Here is an 18467-nt window from a genome sequence, read left to right on the forward strand (position 1 = left end):
CTTATGTGCCTATAATAAAATACGTGCAAGGATATGAATGTTAAATTCTCCGCTCCGTCGTCGTTTCTTCCTCTTTAAAGTAACTATTATTTCCAAAGCCTTTAGAATTTATGTATCTATTTCTTTATGCTTTTTTAAGAAGATTCTTCATTTCCAAACTTGGAATTCACTTGAAACTTTCTCATATGTAGCTTTGTTCTCACTTTGTTTTTGATAATTATATTTAAGATTCGTGTTAACTCGGATACTTAGAACTTTGCCTGTGAGTAGAAATTTTTTGTTTTTTTTTATTATTTTCATTGCTTTTGTCTGCTTTATTTTTTTTCATTACAATTTTGAACTGATGAAAGTATTTTTCTTTAATTTTTTTTGCTTGATTTTATGTAATCTTGGCTTATCAGAATCGATTCTCCGTCTCTAATAATTAAAGTTGTCTTCATTTTCTTCTTCCCTTTTGTTTGGTTAAATTACCGCTCAAAATTATGTTACCCTGTGGTGGAATTTTGAAATTTTCGAATTGGAAATTGATTGGGCTTTAAGGAATATTTTATTGTTCTTACTGATTATACTATTATTAATAAAAAAATTATTATCTTTTGCTGCCTCATGAAATTCGCAATTTTCTATGGCAGGTTGAAGAGTTGTGAGATTTTGGAAAAGTGTTTCCCTTTATTAATATCGATTTGGAGTGTAAATCTTAGCTATTGCTGGAATACATTGGGGGCTTATGCTACTCGTGACACCCTGTAAAAGAGCGGTCTCACTCCTGCAATGTCTCTTGCTGGTTCTTTGCAATTGTCCCATGATTTGGGACTTCGCAGGAACCAGGGATACAATAAAAAGTTTAAGGTACAGGATTCCTCCCTCCTTGTCCCTAAGAAAGCATATTGTATGCTGTTTGGCGTATTTTTTTAATTTATGTATTTGAATTTTTCTTTTTTCTTTTACCGTTTTGTGTTTTCAGTGTAATGGGAAGGAGCAAGTCGCATTTATTGAGTGCTACCCTCTCATCTCGTTCTTTGGTATGACTTCCAGCTCTAAGACTGGTGCTTCTTTGTTTAGGATACTGTTTCTCTGCTGTTAGGTGACTGAGATTATGAACATTGAATTGTCAAAAAGAAGAAAAGGTGTCGCCTTATCAAGTGCATGCATATCTGCAATATATTCTTGTTGCTTAAGTTTTCTTAGCTGTCTTGTCTTGGTTTTTGTGGTTTGCTTCAAATTTGGTTAAGCCAAGTTAATTATAGATGCATTACTTGTATGAATGGACATTAATATGATAGCTTTTGTTTGTCAATATCATTGTTTCAAAGTGCATGGAAACTCTCACGAAGTGTAAATTGCAGGTAAGCGTTTCTGCATTGTAGCATATTGTCATTAATTTGTCTATTTCAATCTCTCAATCACTTTAACAGTTATTATTTCAGTGATTGAACTATATTGTCAGAATTATTCTGGATGAAAGGCTAGATTTATGTTCTCCTTTTAACTTTTCACGTAAATATTACTTGGCTATCCCCATAGACTCTTAGAAGCTGAAACCTTTGGTTTTATCGTCTATATTAGTGATTATATAATTGCAATTGTAGTTTGATGCCGTACACTGCTTTGTATCCCTTCGAAAGGTGTTATCGAGATTTTTTTTCAATTTTTAGTGATGTTTGAGGATATCTTTGTCTTCTTCCCTTTTTGCCACAGGTTCTGCAACAAGATTCTTGGAGAATTCGCCTCTCTGACAGTTTGTACAGGCCAATACATTCTGTTCCATACAGAAACAATGCTTTTAGGTGTCATGCTTTTCGAGCACCAGGCCAGATATTTGAACTTCCTGGTGTAAAAGCTGTATCTGTTGCAGTGACAAGGTGCCCTTTTTCCCCTGTTCAGTCATTTACTTAAATGTGCAAGCATATTTGTTTTATTGAACTTCGGGATCGTTTGTGTGGTTATCTATTTCATACGGATAAATGCATTTTCTTATTATTTCAGCATTTCTAGTATTACTTTTTACTAGGATTCAAGTTCTAAACATGTCTCTAACTATTATTTAGGAGTAATTACTTTCTTCTGCTTCAGTTAATTTATATTTACATGTGGTTTCATGTTTCCATGACAAGCATATTGTATAATTCTGTAAAAAAAATAAGGTTGCTTTTGGGTATTATTTTAATGTTTACAAACTGCAATGATTTAATTGCAGTTAATATTAAGCCCTTCGTATCATGCAGGTCATATAATATCTTACAAGGTAGTCCTCTTGTATTTAAGTTGGTTCCAGCATTCAGTATTATAATTTTTGCCCTATGGGGTGTTGCACCACTTATTCGACAGAGTAGAAGCCTCCCTTTTCATGTATGTGCACTCCTTGAAGTTGGTGCTTAATTCTGTTATTTACCATGGTTAATATACGTCTGGCCAAATTGGGTCAATGCATTATCTAATACTCTAAGATTACCTGCAGAAGAGTGATAATAGCTGGAAGAAGAGTAGAACACATTATATTACAACCTCTTATATTCAACCTTTGCTGCTGTGGACTGGAGCAATACTCATATGCAGGTGCCACTATCATGATGTGTTTTTGAAATGCAAAAGGAGCTCTGTATTTTGCTGTTATAAAATGCAAAATCTAGTTTCAAGCGTTCAATAAGCATGCATGTTATTTGGGTACTTCTTGCAGAACACTGGATCCATTAGTATTTCCTTCAGAAGCTAGCCAAGTTGTTAAGCAACGGCTTTTAAATTTTGTCAGATCATTGTCAACTGTGCTGGCCTTCGCATAGTGCTTATCTAGCTGAGCATGCATTCTTCTCTGTTTAAATCTTTCATCATAAAATGCTTTATGAGGATGGTCTCTGGCTTTAGTATTATTTAATATTTTTTTTGAAATTTTAGTATTATTTAATATAACAGACAAACATTGCTTTGTTGCTGGTGAGCTCATCAGTGAATTTGTTGCTGAAGTCCACTTATATTTATTCAAAAAAAAGAGCTAAAAAGAAAGCAATCCACTTCCAGTTTGTTTCCTACAAATGTTTCTCTCTAAAATAGTCTAATGAAAGTGATAAATATAACCTTCCAACTATATCAACTAAAATTTTGTTAGGAGGAAAATGGTGACAGCTAAAGTTGTGAGGAGAAACATGGGGGAAGGTATGTGTTGCGCACATCTAGGGCCAGTATGAAGTATGAATTGATTTGTCGTTGGATCTATAATTTTTCTGAATCTTGTTCTACTGAAATTGATTTCTCAATGTTGATAATGTTTACCTAGTTGAATACTTCTTGATAGTTGTTTTCTAAAACACTTCCATGCAGCATGATTCAGCAACTGCAGAAATTCTTCATGGAGACAAACGAGACCATTGATGATACGAGAAATGTAGGTGCCATTGCTGTAGCATAAACCATTTGATATTTGATTACTAATCTTCTTGTTATTGCTATTGTTTATTGCAAAAGAATTGAAGTGCATGCGAAGTGTCACTCTGGTGCCTCCATTCATTACAGAGAGACCTATACTACACATCAGTTACCTTTCTTTACGTTTATTTATGTACATACTTTTCTTGGTTGTATTAAGGTAGCCCAAATTGTGATGTGTTCTAACTAATTCATAAACTTCTCTCGTTCTTTCGGCAGATGGGTTTCCAGTTTGCAGGGAAAGCTATATACTCTGCAGTTTGGATCGCCGCTGTGTCATTGTTCATGGAGTTGCTTGGTTTCTCTACTCAGAAGTGGCTAACTGCTGGAGGTCTTGGGACAGTTTTGCTGACTCTTGCTGGTCGTGAGGTACACCTAAATATCATTTTCATACTAATTCATTGCAACTTATAGTTTTTCTGGAATATGCTTCACATTCTTGGTGGTACCAATGGACAATTCTTTCTTCTTCTTTTTTAAAGTAAAAATACTTTATTTTAACTGCATTTTAGCAAGAATATTATAGGTGATATAGGACAGGAATGTGGGTTTGCATACAAAAATCTGATTATATGGTGGGCAAGAACTTGTGGTTGAACTTGGAGGTAGCTTTGGTAAAGGTTTGGTAGGTTTAAAGAGACTGATTAAGGAGTGGTCGTAAATCTGAAACAATGCTAGAAATAAGGGATAAGAGGAAGAAGAAGATAAAGATATATGCTCCACACCCACAGTTAGAAATCGCTTCATACAATCCTGAGATAGCATAACTGATCCTGCATTGATAACATCTGCAAAATTATATTAAACTTGTTCTTTATCAATTGAAAGAGATAACGTACTTACTTATAGTGTTCTAGCAGTCCTTTTCTCACAAGGACTTAGAGATAGGAAACCACCAAAATTTGAACTATTAAAACAATAACAGAAGGAAACTGTAAAATAAACCCTTTAGGATCAAATCGTGGGATTTTCTGCTAAGTTGGAAATTGCTAGAGTATCCCAGAAAACCCCAGGAAAACAAGAAATGAAATCAAACCCACAACTTTTAACATATGAAACATAAAACTAGTACTTTTTTGTTTTATCTTTTTCCTGTCCTAAACCAGTCCAAGATGAAATAAAGATCAGGATTCCAAACTTTTTGAAAGTTAATCTTGACTTTTCTTGATCCCTTTATTGTCTGTATCAGTATATGTATTTTCCAGTGCTTGACATTTTGTTGTATGTTATTGTAGATATTCACAAATTTCTCTCATGTGCAATGATTCATGCAACTCGACCTTTTGTTATGAATGAATGGGTTGAAACAAAGATTGAGGGATATGGAGTTTCTGGTACCGTTGAGGTTTGTATTTGAGCCCTGTCTCTGAATAAAGCTGTTTAGAGAAAAAGGTGGACATCTTACTTAAATATACTTTATGATTATGGTGTTTGTTTTAGATCTCCAAATTATGATTGGGTTTTAATGATGTGATTCCCTTAGTGCACTGAAAAAGCAACAGGCATCATTTGAAGATTTTCTTATATGGATCTTAATGTTCTTTTCATATTCAGCATGTTGGTTGGTGGTCACCAACAATAGTAAGAGGGGAAGACCGTGAAGCCGTTCATATTCCAAACCATAAATTTACAGTAAATGTTGTGAGAAATCTCAGTCAGAAAACTCATTGGCGCATTAAAACTCACCTGGCCATCAGTCACTTGGATATCAATAAGATTAATGTAAGGAGTTATCCCAGCATGTAATAAATTCTAATTCACCTTTGGAGACATTGAATTGCATTTAGAGTGTTTCCTTTTTATACATTTTTTGTGGATCCCTTTGTTTGTGCAGAATATAGTTGCCGACATGCGCAAGGTCTTGGCCAAGAATCCTCAGGTTGAGCAGCAGAGATTGCACAGAAGAGTATTTCTAGAAAATGTCAATCCTGAAAATCAGGCTCTTTTGGTTCGTGTTGAACATCTGAACTTTTTATGTGATCATTCCTTTCATCATGACTTGGTGAATTGTTTTCCAATCATCACTCTTTGATAGATTCTTTTGTCAGCAATGTCGCAAGACATTAAAAGGATTTGCCTCATCCAGTGTCTTTTTATATTTTATGTCAAGTGGTATGAGGGTGTGATGTGGTTAGATACCTTTTCCATTCAAATCTTACCAACCAAAAGGCATTTTGCAATCTGTTTATGGTAGCAGGTGCTTTGTCTTTAAAGTCGAATCATATCAACCTCGGAGTACTGACCTTTTCCTGATGCCTTTTTTAGTGATGTTTCAATTTTTATACTTTATTGATATGGTCTATGTATATTTCCTTTAAGCATTTCTAAGCATCTGTATAATTCAAGAACTACCATTTTTAGTTTCTTTCTCTTAAAACTTTTGACAAGAGGTATAATAAACATATTTATGGTTTGCCCCTTTCTGGTATAATGAGCAACAATAATCTAAGATTTTGAAGATTTATAAAATGAGAAGAGAATAAACATGAATCTTATTACGGGCACTGAGACCTGACATCTTAGATGCATTAGATATTGTGCAAGCTTGTGTCTATCATCTATGTCTGATGAGTTTCTTTCCGTCATTCTTTCTTATTTGACAGATACTGGTGTCCTGTTTTGTAAGGACTTCCCATCTTGAAGAGTATCTATGTGTCAAGGTAAGAGGATATTTGTATTGAAATTTCTACCTTTTAATGATGAATGTGGCCTGTGCAATTGGATTTCAGGGTGTTTGGGTGCATCAATGACAATGGCTGTAGTACAACATGCTAGAAAAATTTGCTTATAACTTTGTCGGCAGCAGTAAATGCTTGCCAGTATGGTATAATTAATTTGGTACAGATCCCAGAGAATATTAAAATAATCAATTATATCAAACAAGTATCTGAAATGAATCACTGTCCAGCATTTGGAGAGGTATAACAAATAAATATTTAAAGACAACTTACGCACAGTTTTCTGTTGAATTAAGTTTGCGTATATTTTATTAGAAGGCTGCTCAAGAAGCCTTTCATAGATGTTATCCTCTTTATCACAAGCAATAGTTTTATAGATTTATCCTTTCGTTTGTCCTTTTTTTGCTGGTATATGCCTGCATTAGGGTGCTGATGTAACATTCTATAACTTCTGTTGGTTTGTTATTAAAAAAGAAGCCTTTTGATTATTTTTAGAATATTTCTTGTCAGCGAAAGTATCTTCTTTTACGGTTGATATATTTGAGTGGATCCATTATTTGTCTCTGTGGTTGTGATTCAGGAAGCTATACTTTTGGATCTCCTTAGAGTCATCAGCCATCAGCGTGCCCGGCTTGCCACATCAATTCGCACTTTGCAGAAAATTTATAGTGATGCTGACTTGGAGAATATACCATTTGCAGACTCTGTCTATAGCCGTGGTGGAGTGCCATCTAACAGGCCTCTGTTACTCATTGAACCGTCTTACAAGATCAACGGTGAAAATAGAACAAAAGGCCGTTCCTCACGTCCAGCCGGAGAACAAGACAGTAAAACCACAGCTCGGCCTAGTGCTGACACTAAAGCAGACAAGGCAGGAGCAACACCAAAGCCTGTCTCCAAGGCTAAAGGAGCACCATCAATTGAACCCAAAGCAGATGCCAAGATTGGAGAAACTCCAAATTCTGACACCAAGGAGGACCTTAAGGCTGCATTTGCATCAACATCTGATCTCAAGACAGATGATAAAGTAGGCATGAAATCACCATCAAAATCTGTCCCGAAAACAAGTTCTAATGCCATTGAAACATATAGTCCTGACCAAAAAGTTCTCGATTCAATCTCTGATAATTTGCCCCAAAACAAAAAGGTCACTGACAAGCAACAGAAAATTGCAAGGCAGAGTAGCAAGTTAGATAATCCTTCAGTATCCTCATCAGATGCTGGTATTGACAAAGCAGGTGGGTTACGAGAACCTCTCCAATCAAAACAGGAAGGTGAGAAGCTGCCAGTCTCTCAGCCACCAATAGCAAGACCTGTGTTGGAGGAAAATACAGTTCTTGGTGTTGCATTAGAGGGCTCAAAGAGAACACTACCCATTGAAGAAGGGATGACTCCATCCCCAGCAGATGCAAAAGAAATGGCTTCTGCAAGCCGGAATGGAAGTGGATCCACTGCTGAGGATAAGAAAGATGGTCAGGTTCGGTCCTCTCCTAGTACCCCTGACGAACTGTGATGTATGTGAAAGCTAACTACTCATCCCCTGAGCCATGTACTTGAATTATCTAACACTTCTCCTGACACCTACACTGTGGAGCTGTATTTTCATCAAATTGTCCCATACGTGTATATTTTCTTCTGATCACTCTTTCATTATTAATTTTCAAAATCTGTTTATCTTGAAAGGCTCGGCAATATATCATTTTCCATTTTACATTTTTGATGATTGTAGAATCAATCAATATTAAAAGCAATTTGAGGCTGGTTTTGCATGGTTCATTATACCAAGATGTTGGCAAATAATCTAGGACTGCAGTTGAGCAGATTAGTTGCTCTGCAAGTATACTGGCTGCTGCTCTATGGAAGCAGAGCAACATTCACGCTGTCATCACAAGTTGCCGACTATGTTGCGTGTTTATCTTTTTCCCTTTTTTTCTTCTCTTGATTTCATTATGGTTAATGAATCCAGAACTCCATGAACCACAGCCTTCAAACAAAGCAAACCCATGGCTGATCTTTAGGTCATCGTGCAGTTTCTTCATCTAACATGCACCGTGCATTAAAAAGTCAATTCAGCAGAGAGGAGTATGAGCTTTGACCCACCGGAATACTTGATGGAAACAAGGCCGGCAAAGGGAAAATGAGAGAAAAGGCTGAAAATTGATCATTCCCACCATTTTTAAGTGTTCACCGCAAGAAGAGACGGCTTGGTTAGCTTTTTTTTTTTTTTTCTTTCTCCCTCCAATTATTCATTATGAATGTCTCTTTTAGAACAGAACGGAACATGAATCGGGTAATAGAGTATCACTCCCTTGGTTTCAGTTGTATAACCAGTCGATAATTTTATTGTGTGATTAGCCAAGAACGAGATCGACGTATCAAGCAAGTTCTTCAGTCCATGACTATATTCAATAACCCTTAAAAGGTCATTCTTTGCTCTCACCTATGGGCTAGAACCACGTGCAATTTGCAAGTACAGAAATAGAGCCACCACTTAAAAAATACGAGTATATTGAATTAGATATAGTGCCTGCCAACTGCCAAGGAAAAACTCAAATCTCTTAGCGAGGGCTAGATGTTTGATATTGACATGAGAAAGGATGTACAGACAGCTTCACAGGCAGAGATATGCAACAAACACATTCCAGAACTGCCAACTATACGTCACATACTCCACTCCACAGTCCATACTCATAGGATCCACAATGAATTTGATGCTAACAACCCCACTCTCGATATAAATTACCACCGTCCATACACTACACAATACCAACTAACAACGCTAGCTGTAACACTTTTTATCTTAGGGGATAAATGGGGTCGCTGCTTATTTATGATGCCAATAGTACAAGCCAAAAATAATAGCTGCAGTATTAAAATCAATAAAAAACAGAAGGTACTCTCACTTCCTTCAGCACGTCCTCTTTTATGGCTTAAGCTTGGCACATGCAATCAGGTGCAGGGTATGTATATATGGACTGTTTTGGTTTCCTTAACTTGAGTTGCCCCTGCCTGTTTTGATGCCCTTCCACCACTGCCTGCCGGAATTCTGACCAACTAATGCTTTTGTTAAGGAAGAGTTGGCCCAAGAGAGCCATATTAGGCTTTATGGTCTTCAGGTTCTCAAAAGTTCGATGTCCCATCTGTTTGCATCATAGCAATTGTCATCTATTAGAGGGTTGAGATGTATATCATTAACTTAGCAGAATGCTAGAAAATCACAAAAACTGTAAAGTACTGCACTTGCACAAAATTGTTTGAAAATATTCCCCACCACCACCATCCAAAAAGACGATGAAGTCTATGCCTTTATTCCACATATCAGCTTTCTAATAGGGCACCTAAACCATCCATTGGTTAAAACACTCCACATTCAACCCAATGAGAATTGAACACATATTATCTGTTAATGATATTGAGCAGCAAAGTGGAAAGTTCTGTATCTATAAGTAATTCCAGGCTATAGATATGTGATACCACCCTGTAGACAGCCAGAGAATACTCACCAAAGCATTGTGCATATTCCCAGGAGAAGCTGAGACAAAGATGTCACTATGCATACCAACATAGTAATCAACTGCAGCTAACAAAGAAGCCTTTCCTTTTATATGGACCCTCTCCTCTGAAGAGGCAAGGCTCTTTTTGTCTTCCATCAGTGGGAACAGCTCTCGTAGGGTGGAAATCCTAGCTTCCCCACCATATACCTGAAATATGTGGCCATTTGACGAATAAATTGGGGAGAGAGTGCACCATATATATGAAGAAGTTGTGAAAAAAAGGCTAGGGGAGAAGAGAACATTGCAAAACCAAAATTCCCAGGACAAAGGACCTTGTGGGAGGCAAGATAAAGACGGGTACTATTGTCAAAACCCAAAGCTGCTAGAAGCAGTCCAATTTCTTCAGGAGTCAATGGGCAACGCCCCTGACTTCTCAACTCTTCATCAGTAAACTGAGAATTGAGAACCCTTCCTTGCCAAATTGTTTGTCGGTACTTGGCCAGAGCCAATTTTTCAGCTTTGCCCCCACCAAAATCACAGGCTGAATGGGCAGCCATATCCTGCACGTATACAAGGTAAGTGAGGAAGCCAGTAAAGAAAAATTGCAATCCTATTAAAATGAAATAGGTCAATCACATGTTAATTAGTTTTTCCAATTGTTAAAACTTGTCAAAAGGACCGGTGCAGAAAGGATACTACCACCGTGTCAGAATATTATTTTCACAACAGCATGGCCATCTCATCCTTTTCATGGACATAGCATGTATAAGCTGTGCAAGCAGATAGTGTACGAGGTCTAAAAGATGAAATAGATACCCTAATAGTGGAGCTTAAGGATTAGGAGAAACAAGCTCATGCATATGGAAAACTTCAAAATAACACTTACGGGTAGGAAACAAGTAGGGGAAAAGGCAGAAGGTTCAAATCAATTTGACCCCTTTTACTCTTTCTTTTAATATGCTCAATGATATTTCATGCTAAAGCTTATATAAAAATCAATATCACATTGTTAAAACACAAGGATCTTAAATCTATAGGATAAGTAGGTTATACCTTATCAAACCGAAGGTGTACCACAACAAATTTCTGCGGCCTTCGTTTGTCATTTTGATCGGTGGTCTCCCTGAGATAGTTAGTGCTAAGTGCTTCACTTTCACCAGGAGGATACCTGAGGCGATGGACAAGGGCATCTCCAAGTGCTCTAATGTGCGGAACAAAGACTAATGCTTTAAAGTTGACTTTACAACGTAGTTTCTGGATCTCACTTGGCAAGTTGTCAAAAGACAAGCGGTGAGAGAATGGAGAAATTGCAGCAATCCCATAACTGTACCAAAATATGACATGTTATATAGATCGCATAAATTGGCAAGTAAGAACTAGGTTAAAATCACAAAACACGACTAACAGGTCGGTTCACATTTCCTAATTAAGTTGGAACCATAATAGTGAAATCAACTCCATATGTACATTAATTATGAATTTAACCAATCCAGAAAAGCATCAAAATTATCGAGTGTCTCATTATGCATGAAAGTGCAATATCTACAAAGGGATAGACGAAGAGAACAAATCAAGTGCATGTTTATGTCTAATGCCCCACAACAGAGTACAGAGTACTTGATCTGGTACAAAAGGTCCTTAGGCCCAAAATTTTTAAAAGCAACTAAACTGTGTATTCAAATCAAAAGGTTCAGGTTGCTACCAACCTTTCTAGTACAGGCAAGACATTCTCAAGATACCAGTTTGCAGATGCATGAACAGGTGCTCTTTTAATTCTGGTGGCTCGAATAGCAGTGGCATAATACTCTCTTGTGCTCCAGGAGAATTCATCAGGCAGTTCTTTGACAATTGAAATGTCATCCTTCAATACATTAATAAAGTGATCCACATCAAATATATCCATGAATGTGCTGCAGGGAAAATAATTACTTCAGAAAAATGACTCCTTAAAACTGAGGCAAAAACTACACATTTCCATTTGAAATAAGAAATGAAAGGGAAAATTTCCTTCCACACAATGTACCTTGAATCTTGCCAAACAGGATTTACTTCAAGATGCGGGATCACAAGTGTTGCATTCAGTATTTTAGCAACAGCAACAGCATCACATATCTAAAAAAAAAAACAAAAAAAACCCTAAATATCTGACTATCAAACTTCTTTTCAAAAACAAACAAGAGACTAAAAATATTTAATCAAGAGATCTATAAGTATTGAATGCTTTGTAATTCTTGACTCCTCTAAGTACTATAAATGCAAATGACTACCTACCCCCATTCTTTGCTGGTTCAGTCCCCCATCAAGAAATACCTGCAGATATCCTTCAGATTTCTGTGGCAATGCTGCTCAAAGTAATCGAAGGGCAAAATTCAAGAAAATTATCATGATCAGGAAATATAGTACAAAATGATTGATACCACAAACTTAAGACTCATAACTCAGAATACTGATGATAAAAAGAATCCACAACTAGAAATCTCATTGGTGATCACTCACAAGGGGCAATTACACATTCAAGACACGGTCTCCACCCTTGGTCAGCCAAAGGAGCCCAGAGATCAGACTGCTCTCCATTGGACTGCATAGGAAAATAGAAGTAAATCAAACAGCAAAATTACAAGTCATAATACAGTCAGAAATGGAAAATAACAACATATGCATGTGCAGGCACACAAACACACAGATGCTGCTTAACAAACATCTACTCACATTTTCACGTTGTAAGGCACTCCTGAGTAAAGGTAAATGTCTAGGTTTCGGAACATTCCACTCCTGCAACCAACGTCAAAGGGCACAATTAGAAAATTCCCTTTCCAAGCCCAAGAAATAGTATAACTTCCAGCTAGTCGAAGTCCATTTCCTTCCCAAAGATCAAATTACGAGCATTTATCATGCTAACACTCAGCAGTCAGCACAAATTACTACAAGGATAATTTTATCTTCTTTTATGGTCTATTTCAAGGGTCCCAAGTCCGTTCCTTGCACAAAATCCCACTACCAATAGATTAATGGGGGAATTAGACAGCCGCCAAGAGTAAAGGCTAACGAAGTATTGGTGTTACTGTTTCAACAAACCTTTCTATTTTTGTGAATTTTGTGCGCAAAGGTATTCAATAAACCCAAAGAATTAGAGAATTAGCGAGGCTAACGAAAATTTACAAGAATGGAAGAAAAGGTGACTTGCTGAACATTATTTTCAATTTTCCAGTTCAGGTAAATTAACTCATATATTACCAAGACAAAAATTCCAGGTTGGCATAATTTTCAAAGAAACGATGTGATCATCCGACACTTTGCTAAATAAGCTTGCCACATAGCCACAAACTTCTGTCGGCAAAATAAACTCAAACTAATCCTCACTTCCCATTTTTAGTAAACTGGAAACCTTTCATTGAACAACCTCAAACCTCCCATTTCTCAGTTTCATGAATTTTCTACAAAAGAAAATTAGAACCCAGAACCCATTTTCAATTGAGAAAAGAGTATTTCACAACAGAAAAAGAAAAGTATATGAACATACCGAGAATGTAGAAGGGGAAGCATGGCTGAATGGAGTAAACAAACAAGGCAAAAAAACTGGGAAAAGCAACACAAATAACCCAGCAATTACTTCTCTTCTAAAAGGCTGATAACAATGACTCTGGTAATGAAACCTCATCATTTTTTCCCTTAAAGCTGAGAAACCCAGATCTCCAAAATGACCACTTTCCTCAGTTTTTTCTCTTTTTCTTTCCTTTCTCTTGGCTTTGATAGGCCTTGATAACGAAAATCACTCAAACAAGCAACACCAAAACAAAATAAATATAATCAACAGCCAAAAAGAAGAAGCTCAACTCAACAAGCACCCAACATCACATGAGTAACTCTCTCTCTCTTTCTCGTTCTCTTTTCTTTCGTTCTCTCACTTTCTGGCCTTAGTTAAGGCATCTCAAATGGACACCTGTACAGCTTTGATTATGGAAAACTGTGTCCTTTTCCAAAGGGACCCCATCCAAAAAAAGACCCCATAGATAAAGTTTAAAGCTTTTTGCTTGTGCATGAAAAAACACAGTAAAAATTTATTTTAGTAGTACATCATAAATAAGAATCAGTAAAAATCCCTTCTTTTCATCAATATTTTCTTTTTAGGTTTGAGAAAAAAATTAGACCGTTAGGTGTTGGTGGGGTTTTTGTGAAGCTTTTGATTAAAGGTCTCATCTTTATTAGTGAACAGTAATGAGAATGTGATCAGAACACCGACACTTGCCATTGGAACTATTAAATCCTTTAAGATTGATGGTTTATGCGTAAATATGAATATGGGAGATGTGATATCATGAATCTGGGCCCCACAATGTTTCTGACAGATCGATTTTCAGTTTTGCCTAAAATTAAAGTGAACAAGTTTGTTAATTTAGGCTCCAAATTCAATGGATTTTCTCCTGCTATATTATGGTTTCTTCATATGTTCATTTCATCATAAACATATTGTAACTCATAAATATGAATATTATTTCATTGAAATTATAAAAATAAAAAAATTTGTTAGTTTTGTTGATTGATTCAATTAAAAGAGAAAACTTTGGTGATTAAAAGAAGCAACTTTCTTTATGTCTTAGTCTTCTCATCTTTTATGCCCTGTCAAAGTCAGGGATGTTTTCTTCTGTTTTTGTTGCAAGTTAATTACTATTCAAAGAGTAAAAGTTGGTTTGGAGTAATAGGTTTCCATATTTTAGGTCCAAACTATAAATTGCTCTTAATTGGAATTCACCTACATGTAGCTTTTTGGGTTATGGGAATATAAAAATAAGCTGAGCTCACCCCTTCTCCCTGCAAAAGAAAAAGGGTACCTTTGAAAGGAGAATTTAACGCATCCTACAGCTGGAGAAAATTCCTTTCCATGATGCCAATGCAAATGCAATGACTCTTGACTTCTTCTTATGGTAAGGTACACAAGGTTTTGTTTGGTTCCTTCTTTATTGGACGCAAAGATATTCGATTTCGCCATCTTCCTAATAAAATGAAACATCATCGTCATCCAAGTAATGTTCTTATCATACAAACCGCGTAATATTAATGTAAGTATAAGTATTATTAGTACATAATTTCGAGATGGTATTCACTTTGATTATGTACCCTTGTACTAACTGCATATTGTGAATCACGTTAGATTAGGATTAGGTTATACTTAATGCTTATCATATATGGAAGGCCAAACCCTGAGAAGATAAGATTCCAAGAACTTTTGTGATAGGAAAACGACGACTTCTTCGCAATGAGTCAAGGTCAATAGCCCGTCAGCCACTCTCCTGGTATTACTAAAGAAGTCTTTCAGAGGTTAAGAGGAAGAAATTATGTACTCAATCAAATTTGATAAGCTTTTTCTACAAGGGAAAGAAAGAAAAAACAATTGAGAAGAAGAGGATTGGACCAAACTTGGCAGAATTAACAACTGCTACTCTATTCTATCCACAAGAAGTAGGACTTGCAGATCAAAAGAGGTGGTTACCAAATGAGTTATCCTGGTTTGCTCTGAAATCTTCATTCTCTATTATTATAACTAAACCATTAATTACTGCTGATCTATGTCCATGATATCATTGTCTAAAAATTAAGACCAAGCCATATAGTCAAGACAAGTCAAATAATCTACACAAACGGTGACCTAATTTGAATCTTATATTTGATTATGTATATCTAGATTCAAATGTAAATTAAATTAAATTATAATTATAATTTAATCTATTCAAATCAAATCTCTTAATATTATCTTTATCTTGTAAATTTTATCTAGATAAACGGTTGTTAACTACACTTTTCACTTCATTTGTAAAAATACTCAAGATAAAATTTTATCCCTTTCTTGATACTTTCTCCTCCTTATATTCCATAAGAAATAGACTGTTTTAGGGTAATGAATGTAGATTTAATGAAGCCTCCAACGACAATGACGGGCAGAAAATCTCGTAGTCCTGATTGCAGCAAAGATATTTCAAAGCCCACGATTATGAACCTTGAACTGAAAATTCGTGGGGTGCGCCAGGCCCATGCTATAGTAGGAATACGATGGCTACTACTTAGATACAGTGGTAGGCCAATAATCCTCTTCACATTTGCGGCTTTAGGAATATTGGCAAGGAATTATTAGGATGACTTAAACCGATTGTTGGAACTCGGAACTCTGCCGACAGCTTCCTTCTGCTAGAATTTCACTCTAGGTACAACTCGATGCTAAAGGAAGAAATTCATGGTAATAAGCCAAAATCTGTGAGATTTTATGGAAAATTGTGATATCTGGGTCCCTAGGTGTTCCACTGAATCCATTGCATGCAAAAAATATGGGATCACAAGATCAGAAAATTTTCAACATTGTGGAGCTTGTGATATCAATGATTTGGGTACCCTAGGGACCCAAAGAATCCATTTCTGCCGAATCTGATACAAAGATCAGAAGTTATCCAACATGCAATGCAAATGCAAATGCAAATGCAAATGGATATTTTCTGATGAGCAAGTAATCAAAGTAAGGCAAGCTCTCTTGTCCATAATTTGTTGATTAATGTAAAGAATCCTTCTTTGTGCCTTGCCTTTTCATTTTGTCATTCCTTGTTTACTTCTTGGGATTCTTTCCTTTTTTCTTTTTTCTTTTGCCCCATTTGATCTGCTTTGAATTCTTTGATGAAGTTTCATAGTTTGGCATAAAAACCTTTTTTTATAAGAAAAAAATCTTACCATTAACGATTTTATGCAAGATATATATAATTGTTTTATCACGAAATGAAATAATTATGAATTTTTATTGGTGGATATTAGATTGTAAGATCTTAAAATTTTCTCTTTGTTGATATGAAAACCCTTGATCATAAACTTGCACTTGAAGTGAAGGGTATCACAAAGCCCATAATCATAAACTTGCATTAGAATTGGAGGGATGCACCAGGCCCATGTTGTAGTGCAACACACAAGCGATGCTTGAGAGTTTCAATAGCAAGCTACTGGTATAAACTCTATCCCTGAAAAATTAATTTAATATCAAATGAGTCAATGACTCATGTATCAGATATTAAACTGATAAGAACAGATACTACACTTGATCTTAGCCAAAAGGCCGAGAAAGGTATACTTAACTTTGTTACTTGATGCGATTTTAATAGGTCGTCTCAGATCGTTGTTTGTCATGCCCAACAGTTGTGGGACTTTAGGTAATGCTCGTAAAACAATAAAAACAATCAGCTATACTTTAACCCTGGATAATGACAAGGAAAGAAGATGAATTTGTCAAAAGGCTAGAAACAATCAGCTATAAATTGAATTATTAATATTTTAATCAACGAAAGGCTAGCTCTCTTGTCCACAATTTGTTGATTAATATAAAGAATCTTTCTTTGTGCCTGTCTTTTCTTTTTATCATTAGTTGTTTACTTATTGGATTTTTTTTTTGATAAAATATTGATGCTTTTTAAATTTTAATCAAAATTTTACATGTATTTATTAATATAAAAAATAAACAATTTGTTTCAAAAATTATTATTTGTTAAGTAAACAAGTCCAATTGTTAAGGTTTCGTTGATATTTATGTTATTTTGTTAATGTGGTAATATCTTACGAACAATTTGTCCTTTCATTAATTTCAAAAATTACACAATATATAAATTATTATTTTATTTTTATAATTTTTTTTTTCTAAAAAATCTTCTTCTTTTTTTTTTTCTCTCAAACGGTCGGTTAGTGGGACTCCCATCACTAACCGACCACTTTTAGGTCATGACCAAATTCGGCTAGATCTTTGGTCATCCTTTTCTAGCTTGGGGAGAACTCAACGATGCTCCCCAAGCCATGGAGGCACCACCAAGTGCTCTTTTGGGAGTTCGACCAATGGCACTCCCATTGTCAACCAACCACCTCTCAATCATGACCAGATTCGACCAAATCTTTGGTCGCACTTCTCTACCTTGAAGGGCACTTGGCGTTGCTCCCTAAGCCTGGGGAGCACCATCGAGTGCTCTTTTGGGAGTCTGATCGAATCTCTAACCGTAGAGTGGTCGATCGATATCCGTTGGTCAACTTGAGAGAAAAGGAAAAAGCGAAAAGAGAAAAAAAGATGTTTTAAGTATTTCATGTTTAGGCATTAACGTCATTTAAACATTTAGAGTGAAATGCCTATTTTCAAAACTAATGAATTTATGTGTGATTGTGGTTAAAAGTTAAGAATGTCTTAATATTTTACCTTTTTTTCCCCTTTTTAACATGCTTTTAATTCTTTGATGAAGCATTGTAATTTAGCATCAAAACTTTTTTGTTAAGAAAAAAACTTACCATTAACGATTTTATTCAAAATATAAATAATACGTTTATCGTGAAATGAATTAATTATAATTTTTTATTGGTGGATATCATATCATAAGATAAATATTATCCTAACACGAGGATCCTCTTTTATGATATCAAAAACCATGATCGTAAATTTGTATTATAATTGAAGGGTATCACAAAGCCCATGATCATGAACTTGTACTAGAATTTGAGGGATGCATTAGGCCCATTGTCATGACCCTCACATGGACATGAGTCTTTGAGATAATACTCTCAGCAGGTTGAGTTACAAAGTCTCACATCGAAGAGAAACTCCCAACGGGAAGTAAGGAAGAATGTTATGGTCATAGAGAGGGAGCCATAAATCTCATATCAACTATGTACTAGAGTGATACTAGGAATATAAGGGTTCACACTACCTTCAATCTGTGAGGCGTCTTTTGTGGGACAAAACTGCGAGGCTAACTGACCAAAGAAAATAATACCTCACAAGGGTTGGTGTGGACCGTGACAATTGGTATCATAACAGACTTTGAGTACTAGCGATGTACCACTGAAGACAGTGGGTCCTTGTTGAAATGGG

The 18467-nt window shown here is 35.8% G+C and overlaps 2 protein-coding genes and 1 non-coding gene across 3 annotated transcripts; 1 reads left to right on the plus strand and 2 right to left on the minus strand.

Annotated features, from left to right (window-relative positions):
* The first annotated feature begins 124 nt into the window (after nt 1-124).
* LOC18611464 (mechanosensitive ion channel protein 2, chloroplastic-like) lies at nt 125-7775 on the plus strand. Its single transcript, XM_088806146.1, is given in 14 exon segments — nt 125-262; nt 633-849; nt 963-1022; nt 1699-1862; nt 2226-2349; nt 2459-2556; nt 2678-2788; nt 3313-3379; nt 3640-3801; nt 4667-4765; nt 4975-5142; nt 5255-5368; nt 6024-6080; nt 6679-7775. Coding segments are annotated over 13 exon segments (2235 nt in total). The 5' UTR covers nt 125-262; nt 633-771; the 3' UTR covers nt 7612-7775.
* Nucleotides 7776-8805: 1030 nt separating this feature from the next.
* LOC18611465 (O-fucosyltransferase family protein) lies at nt 8806-13522 on the minus strand. The gene is made up of 10 exons (XM_007047729.3): nt 13113-13522; nt 12302-12364; nt 12089-12170; nt 11864-11934; nt 11616-11704; nt 11299-11502; nt 10646-10916; nt 9925-10152; nt 9602-9799; nt 8806-9238 (listed from the first exon to the last, which is right to left on the minus strand). Exons 1-10 carry the CDS (start codon nt 13251-13253, stop codon nt 9029-9031), a joined length of 1557 nt encoding a protein of 518 aa, XP_007047791.2. The 5' UTR covers nt 13254-13522; the 3' UTR covers nt 8806-9028.
* Nucleotides 13523-16497: 2975 nt separating this feature from the next.
* On the minus strand, nt 16498-16692 carry LOC148764448 (U2 spliceosomal RNA). Its single transcript, XR_016024375.1, has one exon. It is a non-coding gene; the product is annotated as a U2 spliceosomal RNA (small nuclear RNA).
* Nucleotides 16693-18467: the final 1775 nt, after the last annotated feature.

Source organism: Theobroma cacao, chromosome 1, assembly GCF_053813885.1.
Source record: "Theobroma cacao isolate CCN51 chromosome 1, ASM5381388v1, whole genome shotgun sequence".
NCBI classification, from domain to species: domain Eukaryota; kingdom Viridiplantae; phylum Streptophyta; class Magnoliopsida; order Malvales; family Malvaceae; genus Theobroma; species Theobroma cacao.

Bases quoted from the DNA above. Each gene is read 5' to 3' on its own strand.
- LOC18611465 (XM_007047729.3), bottom strand. From the start codon at position 13,253: ATGATGAGGTTTCATTACCAGAGTCATTGTTATCAGCCTTTTAGAAGA. The intron at 12,365-13,112 runs GTATGTTCATAT...CGTTGGTTGCAG, and splicing joins CTTCCCCTTCTACATTCTCG to GAGTGGAATGTTCCGAAACC. The intron at 9,239-9,601 runs GTGAGTATTCTC...TGATGCAAACAG, and splicing joins GGAATATGCACAATGCTTTG to ATGGGACATCGAACTTTTGA.